Source organism: Gekko japonicus, unplaced genomic scaffold (genome assembly GCF_001447785.1).
Source record: "Gekko japonicus isolate JY-2015 unplaced genomic scaffold, Gekko_japonicus_V1.1 scaffold3869, whole genome shotgun sequence".
Lineage (NCBI taxonomy): Eukaryota > Metazoa > Chordata > Lepidosauria > Squamata > Gekkonidae > Gekko > Gekko japonicus.
The window spans coordinates 54,198-67,345 of NW_015169901.1; the positions used below are offsets into that span (position 1 = coordinate 54,198).

General features: G+C 51.9%; 2 protein-coding genes across 2 annotated transcripts in view; one reads left to right on the forward strand and one right to left on the reverse strand.

The window, feature by feature from the left end:
- Positions 1 to 13,148, reverse strand: part of LOC107115738 (lysozyme C-like) — a 41,426-nt gene that overhangs the window by 17,863 nt on the left and 10,415 nt on the right. The window lies entirely within an intron of this gene.
- Positions 7,235 to 13,148, forward strand: part of PROP1 (PROP paired-like homeobox 1) — a 9,352-nt gene continuing 3,438 nt past the window's right edge. The window contains exons 1-2 of the mRNA XM_015417498.1: positions 7,235 to 7,313; positions 12,608 to 12,855. Of these exons, the coding sequence (XP_015272984.1) occupies positions 7,235 to 7,313; positions 12,608 to 12,855 (327 nt within the window). The remainder of the gene's footprint in view (positions 7,314 to 12,607; positions 12,856 to 13,148) is intronic.

The window sequence follows — 13,148 nt, forward strand, 5'->3', positions numbered from 1 at the left end:
CGGCGGCGGCTCCCCCTCAAAGGCCTGGCAGAAGAGCTCCGTCTTGCAGGCCCTGCGGAACTGCACTAGGTCCTGCAGGGCCCGGATCTCCTCCGGGAGCTCATTCCACCAGGTGGGAGCCGCCACCGAGAATGCCCTAGCCCTGGTTTGGGCCAGCTTCACTTCCCGGGGGCCTGGAACCTCCAGGCGATGGAAGTTCCCCGATTGCAGTGCTCTTGGGGCAATGTACGGCGAGAGGCGGTCCCTTAGGTAGGCCTACCTCACAGGGGGTCTGTTGTGGGGAGGAGAAGGGAAAGTGGATTGTAAGCCGCTCCACTCTCTTCTCTTCTTCTCTCCCTCTGGAAGCCCCTGCAACTTTCCCAGTGGATTTCACTCCCCGCCAGTCAGCTGTTAGGTTTAAGCCATTTAAACCGAACAACAGACAGGCCATGGGAGTGAAACTGACCAGGGAAAGCCTCCCCTCTCTGCCTTCCCTTCTCTAGCGGCCCCAGGGTAGCTGGAGAAGGGAAGTCAGGGAGCCCAGGGGTGTTTCCCTGGCTGCCTTTGGCTTCTCAGCCTGCCCGCCACATGCCTCCTTCCCTTGCTGAGCCTCCCCACTGTTGTGAAGAGACTCGGGGAGGGAGGGAAACTCAGCCACAGGCATGTTTAAACGCTTTTCTTTCCCTCCCCGAGTTCTTTCCCCAAAACCTCATTTTGGCCCTCATGGGGGAATGGTTAATGTCTCAATGTGCAGCTGCGTACTTCGGCACAAAGTGTTGGGTATGGTCAGCTTGGCCTACCAGTTTATCTCCGATGGGAGCCACCCAAGCCAATTTCAGTTTAGCCTAGATAGCTAAACTGCAGAGATGACTCGGGACTCGTCTTTTCATCCAGGGTGCTGTGTTTCCATCTACAGAAGCCTTGCGGCGGAGACTAAGAGGTTGTGGCTCCTACCTTTGCCTGCTTGAGCCTCTCCAGGGTCCCAACAACGTTCTCAGTCAGGTCAGGCCACACCCACCAAACACGTCCCACCCAGAGGCGGCAGTACTTCTGGATTCTAGAACCTCCACTCTGAGGTCATCCTGTGACATCACAGCCCGTCACTGACTCAGGTCCAATCTCGGTGCTGAGCTCCCAGTACCTTGCAGAGACTACATCTGCCAAGCCGGTGGGGACAGCCTTCATGGACACAACACGGGTGAAGCGTGACTTGGTGTTCCTTGCTCAACGGAGGGTACAAGGACAGATGAATACTTCTTTAGACAGCCAATGATTAATAGGTGGAATCCTCCAGGGGAACTGATCTGAGTGGGAGGTCTCCAGGTACAACCTGGAAGGTGGCAACCCTGGGAGATCTCCCGGAATTACAGCTGATCTCCAGACCACAGAGGTCAGTTCCCCCAGAGAAAATGGCTGCCTGAGAGAGTGGCATCCACGGCATTATACCCAGCCAAGGTCCCTCCCCTTCCCAAACCACACCCTCCCCAGGCTCTATCCCCCAAATCTCCAGGAATTTCACAACCTGAAGTTGGCAGCCCTATCATGGGGACATGCCAGGAGACACATTCCTTTCGCGATGTGGTTCCAAGGCCGTTTTGGTTGTTCAGTCGAAGAGTCCGACTCTTCGCAACCCCATGGACCAGATCACGCCAGGCCTTCCTGTCTTCCGCCGTCCTCTGAAGTTTGCTCAACTTCATGTTCGTTGCATCTATGACACTGTCTAACCATCTCATCCTTTGCCGTCCCCGTCTTCTTTGACCTTCAGTCTTTCCCAGCATCAGGGTCTTCTCCAGGGAGTGCTCCCTTCTCATTTGGTGGCCAAAGTATTTGAGCTTCAGCTTCATTATCTGGCCTTCCAGGGAACAGTCAGGGTTGATTTCTTTTAGGATTGACTGATTTGATCTTTTTGCAGTCCAAGGGACTCTCAAGAGTCTTCTCCAGCACCATAGTTCAAAAGAATCTATTCTTCGGCATTCGGCCTTCCTTATAGTCCAACTCTCGCAGCCATACATGACTACTGGGAATACCATTGCTTTGACCATGCGGACTTTTGTTGGCAGGGTGATGTCTCTACTTTTTATCATGCTGTTTAGGTTCGCCATCGCTTTCCTCCCAAGGAGCAGGCGTTTTTTAATTTTAATTTTAAACCAAGGCCGTAAAGGGCTCTAAAGGTCATAACCAGCACCTTGAACTGAAACTCACAAGTGACGCCGAAGGAGAAGGAGGCCGACAATCAGAACTCGTAGGTCCGTCTCTTGAGCCACGCAAGCGGACTGGAGCCCTTTCGATCGGGCGGATTCATTGAGCTCAGATCCAGAATCGACCCGCTGGTCAAGACTTAACTATGACTTTTAAAAGCTTATTGACGTGTGGAGGGCGAGGGGGACTTTCTTGGCGGCCATCTGCCACCCCGACATGCACCGAATGCCATGTCCTGAGGGCACAGCCTCTCCTCTGCCCATACCATTCCCAATTAGCAATAATGAAGGCAACGGCCCGCCAGGACCCCGGGGAATTCTTAGCAATCACGGGGGCCTTAATCGCATTAGGAACGATCGAAGGGCAATCAACACAGTGGCCTAATCAATGGACAATTTTCAGTACTTCTGCTCTCTCTTCTACTAGTTTCCAAGTGGCTGAAAGATATGGGAGGGGAACGGGCTGTAAGCGGAAGTATCGCCCAAGACAAATTACCCAAGGTCCCTTGCGTCCCATTTTAAGAGGTACACTGCCTCTGAACGTGGAGGTTCTATTTACCTGTTGCAATGAATAGCCATGGATCAGACCTGTCCTCCATGAAGTCCTCTAATCCTTTGTGAAATTTGTCAAGGGCCTGGTCTACATGCTAATGTTGCCAACCTCCAGGTGGCACCTGGAGATCTCCTGCTGTTACAATTGATCTCCAGACGACCAAGATCAGCTCCCCGGGAGAAAATGGCTGCTTTTGGACGGTGGACTCGACGACATCATATCCTGCTGAGATCCCTCCCCTCTCCACACTCCGCTCTTTCCAGACTCCACCCCCAAAATCTCCAGGGATTTTCCATCCCAGATCTGGCAGTCCTAATACACACAGCAAAATGAGGCGGTAGAAATTTAAGATGGCAGAACGGGCTGTCCCACTTCAGAAGGTAGGTGAGGGCGGCCTCATTCTTCATGCTCCTCCATGGAAAGCTCCCTGCGTTTTTAAAATATAATTAGCACATCAGAAATTCTAGATTTGCACGCTGTGATAGTGTTGTTGTTCAGTCGCACAGTTGAGTCCGACTCTTCGCGACCCCATGGACCACATCACGCCAGGCCCTCCTGTCTTCCGCCGTCCTCCGGAGTTTGCTTAATTTCATGTTCGTTGCATCGATAACCAGGGGTCATTTCTTAGAAAAAGAGGTGCAGGAGCTAATTAGCATAACGCATTAGCATAACTTATTTTGCCTATGCCAACGCGCAGATCTGCCCTCACAGAGGAGGGAGAGCTTGAGCCTGAATAAAACTTGTTCTTAAAGGTGCCACTGGACTATTTTGGACCGGGGGGCTTGGGGAGGGGGCTCTGCAGCTTACCTGTCTGCTTCTTGCTCTGACTGAGGGCTGCTGGGAGCAGGGGGCGGGGCTTGTTGCATGTGCCCACCCCCTGGCCTCTTTACTGCCGGAGCTCCGCTCCTGTGTGCTCCTGCAGGAAATGACCCGTCGATAACACCTAACACCGTCTAACCATCCCATCCTTTGCCGCCCCCTTCTTCTTTGACCTTCAGTCTTTCCCAGCATCAGGGTCTTCTCCAGTGTGATATCCAGTCTTCACACTATGAGAGTTTCCCACTGTCCCTACTAATGTAGGGGAACTTGGAAAAATGTAATCCTCTCACAGCCGAAACGGGTGCCTTTGATCACTGCCGCATCATTCTGCGGCCTAAGCGAGCGCCAAGCGCGAAAATTTGTTCCAGTGAACTCGGTTCTGTTAGCTCCCTATGAAGTACAACATTCATTGAGTTTGTTACGAAGTACTTTCTAGGGTTGCCAACTATGGGTTTGGAAACACCTGAAGATTTGAGGGTGGACCCTGGGGGAGTGGAATTTAGGGACGGGAGGGACCTCTGTAGGGTATAATGATATGCAACCCACCTTCTGAAGCAGATGATTGAAAAATAAGGTCAAGGCTGACAATGCAAGCTCAAGTAAAAATATATTTTATCGAGTCATTTCATAGAAAAAGAGGTGCAGGAGCTCATTAGCATAACTTATTTGCATATGCCACGCCCCCTGACATCACCGGAAGTGTGTCAGAAGGCAACACCCACCACTCGGGCTCCACTGGACTGTTTTGGATTGCTAGCTATTGGGGGGGACGGGGGACGTGCAGATCTATCCTCACAGAGGAGGGAGAGCTTGTACCTGAAGGTGGGATGGGGGGGCTCTGTGACTTACTTGGCTGCTTCTTACTCCTTGTGGTCTGACTGAGGGCTGCGGAGAGCAGGAGGCGGGGCTTGTTGCATGTGCCCATCCCCTGGGCTCCTTACAGCCAGAGCTCCGCTCCTGTGCCCTCCCGCAGGAAATGCCCCCTGTATTTTATTACTCAGTTAAAATTCAAAACAAATCCCCTACGTGTTTTGCCAACCGGCTTCGTCAGGGGAATCTGTTCATCTTGCAAGAATTCCTCAAAAGGAGTATACGTTTTCACACGTGCTGAACGATGCCGTTCCAATCCACTTCAGTGACCGTTTGCAAGTGGCTTTTGCCATTTCACACAGTAAAATCCACTTGCAAAGGGCACTGAACGTGAATTAAAGGTGCGTTATTCAGCATGTGTGGAAGCCGAGCAGTCGCTTCCAAAGCAGCCAGTTTCTCCAGGAGAAGTGGAACCAGTGTTTAAAATGAATATATAGCAAATAAACAAACAGATAAATAAGCGATCTACGTAGTTTGGAGATCAGTTGTAATTCGGGGGGATCTCCAAGCCCCACCAGGAGGCTGGCAGCCCTAACGTTTGAATATCGTGCCAGTCTGCTGGAGACCCTGAGTTCTCAGATTCCAAGAAAGGGAGGAAAACATTTGCAATCTCACAACAGTGACAACCAGGGGTCATTTCCTGCCGGAGCGTACAGGAGCGGAGCTCCGGCAGTAAAGAGCCCAGGGGGCGGGCACATGCAACAAGCCCCCACCCCCTGCTCCCAGCAGCCCTCAATCAGTGAAAGAAGCAGCCAGGTAAGCTGCAGACCTCCCCCCTCTGCCCAAAACAGTCCAGTGGCACCTTTAAGACCAAGTTTTATTCAGGTACAAGCTCTCCTTCCTCTGCGAGGACAGATCTGCACCGCCCCCCCAATAGCTAGCAATCCAAAACAGTCCAGTGGAGCCTGAGCAGTGGGTGTTGCCTTCTGACACCCTTCTGGTGATGTCAGGGGGTGTGGCATATGCTAATGAGTTATGCTAATGAGCTCCTGCACCTCTTTTTCTACGAAATGACCCCTGGTGACAACCAACCAGATTCTGGGATTTGGTTCCCCAAGAGGAGAATTCACATGTCTAGTAAGACCAGAAGCAGGAAGCCGACAAGTACTCTCCTGCCTCACATCCCTTTGCAAAGCAGAAGGGATCAGGGGTGATTAGGGTTGCCAACGTTGGGTTGGAAAATTCCTGGAGATGGGGGGGGCGGGGCCTGTGGAGGGAGGAATTTGGGGAAGGATTTCACCTAGAATCAACAGCATACCATAGAGTTTGCCTTCCATGGCTGTCATTTCCTCCAGGCTTGGAGCTTAGTTGTGATTCTAGGAGAGAACACCCCACCCCACACGGAGATGGGCAACTGTAGTGGCACGGCTGACTTCCAGCTGCCCGCGGTCAGGAGACGACTTGCTTCACCTCCAGGGCCTCGTGCTGCTGCCGACTGAGTCCAGGCTGAGCCCCCCCCTCAGTGCTCGGGGGGGGGGGACAAAATACCTCAAACCAGCCCCACCTCCTCCACAACCAACACCAGACTAGCTGCGGAATCTCCCCCACCGGACAGACCTGTTTGCAGCCTGCTTTCTCTTTTGTCCCTCCGGCTTTGCGCTTAAGCTCTACAATTGTACCTCCAAATCTCCGACAAGGAAAGCCTCGGAAAACAAGAAGAGGTGGCCTCAGATGACCCCCCCCAAAATGCTTGGACAGCATGGGGAGGGAGGATCTGTGGGTCCGAGACACACTTGGAAGAATTGGAGGGGCTGCTGTTGGTTCTTGCATTTGGAGGGGATTTGTCTGGACAATCGACAGCTGTGATTACGGGAACCTTAGCCCAGGAGTCGGGGCTCCGGGCCGCCACCCACAGAGGGCCTCTTGAATGTAACAGCGCAGTCACCGACGGATCACCCCACAAAGCTCCAGACCAGTGTTCCCTCTAAGCTGAGTTAGTGTGAGCTAGCTCACAGTTCTTTAGCCTCCGGGTCACACATTTTTGTCCTAGCTCAGGAAAGCTGGCTCCAGAGCAAACTCATTCATGCAGCAGCCAAATGGCTCGTTCACAACTTTAGCGCCAGTACTTCGCAAAGTAGAATTGTTGCTCACAAGACTCCACAGCTTAGAGGGAGCATCGCCCCTGGCATGCCTCAGGAACGCAGCATGCAAACAGCAATCCAAGAGAGCTACGAAATCGTAATGATGCCCGCTCTAGCAGGTACACACCCACTGTGCAGAACGATGGAAGCAAGGCGACTTGCGCTTGAGACACACAATTGTACAGCTAAACACATATCCCTGCAACTTCACATGCAGACAGTGGCTCTGCTCAGCCATTGCTGGCCAACAGAACAAATGTGCAACAGAACAAATGCATTTGGATCCAGTGTTCCCTCTAAGCTGAGTTAGTGTGAGCTAGCTCACAGTCTTTTAGCCTCCAGCTCACACATTTTTGTCTTCGCTCAGGAAGGACGGCTCCAGAGCAGACAAATTTATGCAGCAGCCAAATCGCTCACGCACAACTTTAATGTCATTAGCTCACAAGGTAGGATTTTTGCTCACAAGACTCCACAGCTTAGAGGGAGCATTGGATCATGCAACCCTGCCACAGAAATCCATGCACATGCCTCAAATCCTGACACCCCTCCTTCCCACCCCATATAGTGTCATCTCCCACCCTCCCTCCTGCTGTCCCTCTCTGCCACAGGAGGATGGCTAGTGGGAGGGGACTGGCAAAGGCGCACCCCCCCACACACACACACACCCAAGAGAGATGACTGACGTCAGAACAGGCTTAAAAGTTTGGGGGGGAGCGTGGTCGGGATCAAGGGAGATGGAGGGGGGACGAGCAGGCAAGAGGAAGGCCGTGGGGTTCTCCGAGACGTACCCTGAGACCGTCAGCTCCACGGCTGGTGAGTTCTGATCTAGACGCATTGAAGGGGCACCAAGAGGGCACTTAGACAGAAGAGAGGGTAAGTTGAACTTAACGTTTGTGGGGAGAGGAAGAGGTTGCTCGGGGTGGCAAAAGCAACCAGCGAGGGCGTCCTGCAACATTTCGGGTTTCAGTACGCCAGCGCATCCACAACCAGTTCACTGCCTCTTCCAGAGCCGGCAGTCTGGTGGTCAGAGGTCCATCAAAGCCTTCCGGAAGCAATGCAAGATTTCTTTATTCTGGCTCGTTTCTGACAGCTGGAATTAAGCAGACACTGCAGTGTGCCCTCTAAGCTGAGTTAGTGTGAGCCAGCTCACAGTTCTTTAGCTTCCAGCCCACACATTTGTTGTCTGAGCTCAGGATGGCTCCAGAGCAAACTAATTCATGCAGCAGCCCAATCGCTTGATTACCACTTTAATACCAGTAGCTCACGAAGTACAATTTTTGCTCACGAGAGTCCACAGCTTAGAGGGAGTGTTGGCGGACAGGTAGTCTGGGGTTTTTCTAGATTTCGTTATGCATGAGCGTACTTGGGGTGGGGGAATTATATTACACTTTCTGACCACCTCATTTCTTGGAAATTATTGTGCACATAGCGATTATTGTGTACATTGCTCAGAGAGAGGAGGAGGGCTTCATGGGGTAACCTGTGGCTTATTATCTCCCAATCTTATCTGCCCCTTTCGTGGCCATTCACTGGCTTAATAATGACATAAGGTAAAGGCAGAGGTTTCCCTTGCTTGAAACCTAGTCGAATCCGACTCTAGGGGGCGGTGCTCATCTCCGTTTCTGAGCCGAAGAGCCAGCGCTGTCAGAAGACTTCTCTGTGATCATGTGGTTGGCATGACTAAATGCCGAGGCGCACAGAATGCTTTTAGGTAAAGGTAAAGGTTCCCTTGCTCGAAAGCCTGTCGAGTCCGACTCTAGGGTTGCAGTGCTCATCTCCATTTCAAAGCCAAAGAGCCAGCGCTGTCCGAAGACGTTTCCGTGGTCATGTGGCCGGCATGACTAAACACCAAGGCGCACGGAACGCTGTTACCTTCCCACCAAAGTGGTACCTATTTATCTACTTGCAATTTCTTGCTTTCGAACTGCTAGGTTGGCAGGAGCTGGAACTAGAGACAGGAGCTCACCCTGTCTTGCGGCACCCCCCGCCCCCCCGGCAGCAGATAACCTCCTGCATCTCTGTATTCCAACTTCATTCTCGCATTCCTGGAATCAAATTCATGGCCACAAAAATGGGAAGCAATAGCTACAGTTCCAGGAATCTCTCCATGTTTCCTGGAGGAGATGTCCCTCTAGATGTAGGAAAGGTGGGCTATCTAATCAGGGACTCACGTGAAATCCACAACACTAACCCTGTCAGTGCAGTCTTGGCCAGGACTTCCTTCAATAAGAGTGGTTTTGCCACTGGGCGACTCTGCATCTAGCATTTGTTCCCCATTTTCTCAACCGGGAGGGAAAAGTGCAGCTCAAAAACACATTCAAATGCCTTGGGGTCAGCGCCATACAGACTGCAAAGTCACCCCGAATGGCCATAAATCTATGCAGAAGGTACCATAAAACCCGATGATCAAAGGAAGTGAAAGCGGCATGCAGTGTAGAGGGTACCACAAAATCCGATTATCAAAGGAAGTGGAAGCGGCATGCAATGCAGAGGAAAATTTCTGTTCCAACGTCGGTTTGGTAAAACGACAGAGGAAAAACCAATGCAGAATCGCCCCACGTTTCCTGGAGGAGATTTCCCTCCAGATGGGGGAAAGGAGGAATATCTAATCGGGGACTCGTGTGATATCCACAACACTGACCTTGTCAGCGCAGTCCCGCCCAGGAGTTATAAGAGTGGCTTTGCCACCGACTTCACAAAAGCGGTGCCCGTGTTTGGGGGTGAAATGAGAAAATTGGCTTCCACTTGACAGCTTCGAAGAAGCCGGATGAAATCGCTGAGTCCTGGAAGGCTGAAGCAGGTTGTAATCCCCCCGGTCGGGCTGTCCCCAAACATCTAATGCACGTGTGGAAATGAGAAAGCTGTTTGGCTCAGATCCTGGGGGCTCAAGTTCCCCCACACCAGGGTCCCAAATTAATTAGTTTTCCAGGCTGGCCTATTGTGCGCCCCTTGCTCCCACGAGCTCAGGTTCTCCCGAGAGACGGGGGCCGAAGCATCATGTTCCCCAAAGTTAATCCTGGGGATTGCGGGAAGGAATTGGGGGGGAAAGAAAGAAAAAAGTTACCTTTGTGGTGCTTAATTATCGGGACGGGAGAGGGAAAGTTCACCGACCTGGTGCTGCCGGCTGCCGCTTTGAGATAACATTCGTAGACAGGAGGAAGATGAGGAGACTGCAATGCACAGTTGGCTGCTACCAACTGATCAGCCAAGTGACATGTAGGGGCTGGTAACTTATCTGCCGACAACCACCGGGAACGGAATCCCACATCTGGTTTCTGCTCCCTGGCTGCCTCTAGGCCAAACCAATACGAAGCCACCTTGTACGGGTCATTGGTCCCTCTAGCACTCTGACCCACAACGGGCGTTCTGAGGTCTTTGGCGGGAGTTCCTTTTAACCCCTGCATCCTATCGTTTGTGGGAGTGGGGAGGAAAGGGGGCCGTGTCAACAGCATTCCCTCTTCAATGGTCTTCCCAGTTGCATTCTATTCCCTTCTTCTCCAAGGTTGCACGGCAGCAGGGATCCCCAGCGGTGCCTGCCAATGTGTTTCCTGGTGCTCGGTTCCTTCTTCCCCAAAGCAAAGGGCCGGTCCTGACTTTCCACAACCTCAGAGGAGCAGGAGGTGTTTCAGGAGACCCTGGGAGGCATCACCTTTGGGTATGCAGGGAGTTGTTGTTGTTCAGTCGCACAGTCGAGTCCGACTCTTCGCGCCCCCATGGACCAGATCCTGCCAGGCCCTCCTGTCTGCCGCCGTCCTCTGAAGTTGGCTCAATTTCATGTTCGTTGCATCAATGACACTGTCTAACCATCTCATCCTTTGCCGTCCCCGTCTTCTTTGACCTTCAGTCTTTCCCAGCATCAGGGTCTTCTCCAGTGAGTGCTCCCTTCTCACTGGGTGGCCAAAGTATTTGAGCTTCAGTTTCATTATCTGGCCTTCCAGGGAACAGTCAGGGTTGATTTCTTTTAGGATTGACTGATTTGATCTTCTTGCCGTCCAAGGGACTCTCAAGAGTCTTCTCCAGCACCATAGTTCAAAAGAATCTATTCTTCTGCGCTCGGCCTTCCTTATAGTCCAACTCTCGCAGCCATACATGACTACTGGGAATACCATTGCTTTGACCATGCGGACTTTTGTTGGCAGGGTGATGTCTCTACTTTTTATCATGCTGTTTAGGTTCGCCATCACTTTCCTCCCAAGGAGCAAGGAGTGCCAAAGCGTAAATAACTGTCCCCATCATAGTCAGTTTGGTGTAGTGGTTAGGAGCGCGGGCTCTAATCTGAGCGAACCCGGTTTGATTCCCCAACTCCTCCACATGCAGCTGCTAGTGTGTCCTTGGGTCAGTCACAAGTTCTTTCAGAGCTGTTCTCTCAAGGGCAGTTCTCGAGAGAGCTCACCCAGCCCCACCTACCTCTGTTGTGGGGAGGGGAAGGGGAAGGAGATTGTGAGCCACTCTGAGACTCCTGTGGGTCGTGAAGGGCGGGGTATAAATCCAATCTCCTCCTCCTCCATTTATTAACAAGTGCATCTATACAACTCATAGGAATCTCATCCCCCCCACACACTATTTCCCTTCCCTGAAAGTCCCATAGCCCCTCCCCTTTTCCTGCTTCCTTTTCTCCTTCCCACCCACCAGCCCACCTATCTTGTCTGCCTCCACATCTTCAGTTTTTCCTTCTTCCCTACCCGCGCAGCCTGTACTTAAGGGGGGGGAAAGCCCCAGTTGCGCTGTGCCAGCCACAAGGTCAGGTCCAGTTGCTGTGCCATGCAAAACCCAGAAGGACTCGCCGAGAACACGTCATCAAGCTCATTCGGGCACACAAAATGTCCCATGCAGAGTGCCGTAAGAGACTCTTTGCAAACCCGCCTTAGCCCTGATTGGTTTGTGGGATTTACTTCCAAGTGACGGGTTCAGGATTTCATGGAAATGTTCACACAATAGCCTGCTTGGATCTATATAAATGTATCTACCTGAGTGCTAGTGTGGTACTGCAAACGGAGCACTTGAATTTGTTTTGGGAAACATCCCCTCCCCTCCATGCCAGTAAATCATGCAGGATGCTATGCGTGCTGCAGCGGCCTTGCCATGCGGTCAACCCACTACACAAGAGATCTATATAAATGTATCTACCAGAATGCTAGTGTGGTACTGCAAACGGAGCACTTGTTTTGGGAAACATCCCCTCCCCTCCATTTAGTTATTAATCTGTTTAAACCAGTCAGTATTTCTGAGGGCCTAATGAGTCAGGTTGCCAGCTCTGGGTTGGGAAATTCCTAGAGATTTCGGGGATGATGGAGGAGGAGGAGGAGGAGATTGGAGTTATACCCCACCCTTCACTACCCGAAGGAGTCTCAGAGGTGGTTTCCAATCCCTTTCCCTTCCCCTCCCCACAACAGACACCCTGTGAGGCAGGTGGGGCTGAGAGAGCTCGCTCGAGAACTGCCCTTGAGAGAACAGCTCTGAAAGAACTTGTGACCGACCCAAGGTCACACCGGCAGCTGCATGTGGAGGAGTTGGGGAATCAAACCTCTGAATATGGAGGTTCCCCTCAGTCACCATGACTAGTAGCCACAGACTTCTCCTCTATGAATCTAACCCCCCCTTTTTAATGCTGTTTATTGCTGCGGCCATGATGACTACATCCTCTGCCAGCAAATTCCACATTTTAATCACTCTCTGTGTAAAGAAGTAGTTCCTTTTGTCCATCCTGAATCTACTGCCCACCGGCTTCATTGGAGGCTCTCTCCAGTATTTCCTCCTGGTTGAAGGCAGTCTTACACTAAAAAATTAAAAACGTTTTCTGTTAAAGGGGCTTGAGGCGGGGCCAGAACTTCTCCTCTATGAATCTAACCCCCCTTTTTAATGCTGTTTATTGCTCCGGTCATGACTACATCCTCTGCCAGCAAAGTCCACATTTTAATCACTCTCTGTGTAAAGAAGTAGTTCCTTTTGTCCATCCTGAATCTACTGCCCACTGGCTCTCGAGTTCCAGTATTTCCTCCTGGTTGAAGGCAGTTTTACGCTAAAAAATTAAAAACGTTTTCTGTTAAAGGGGCTTGAGGCGGGGCCAGAAGAGAGCGGTATCAGCAGATCTTCTTGTTTCCTTTCAGATGTTGAAGGGTCCCTCTACAGGAAGTTCCCCAACGTTCCTGGGCTGACAGGGGGCTCATTAATCTCCCCCACCACCCCCTCCTCCTTGCACGCAGCGGCCGCCCCCACCCGCCGACGTCACCGGACCACTTTCAGCCAAGACCAGCTGGACCAGCTGGAGGCGGCCTTTGTGAAAAACCACTACCCGGATATCTACTGCCGGGAGGAGTTGGCCAGGGCCACCAAACTCAACGAGGCGCGCATCCAGGTATGAGAGAGAGCTAGAGTTTGGGAACACCACACATGGGAGGAAGAGCAGGGAGACTGAGAAAAGGCCATCTCGCTTCCAATTCTGATTCCGCACTAGACCTTAAATCCTGGTTGAGTCCTGTCCCCGAACGTACATTCTACACTACACGCGAGTTCACCCCTGCAATTATCTCAGGGTATTTTTACATTCTACACTACACTCAAGTTCACCCCTGTAATTATCTCGGCAGGGCTATTTTTGGGCAGGAACGCGCAGGAACGGAGTTCCGGCTGGCTCCTGAGTTGGCCATG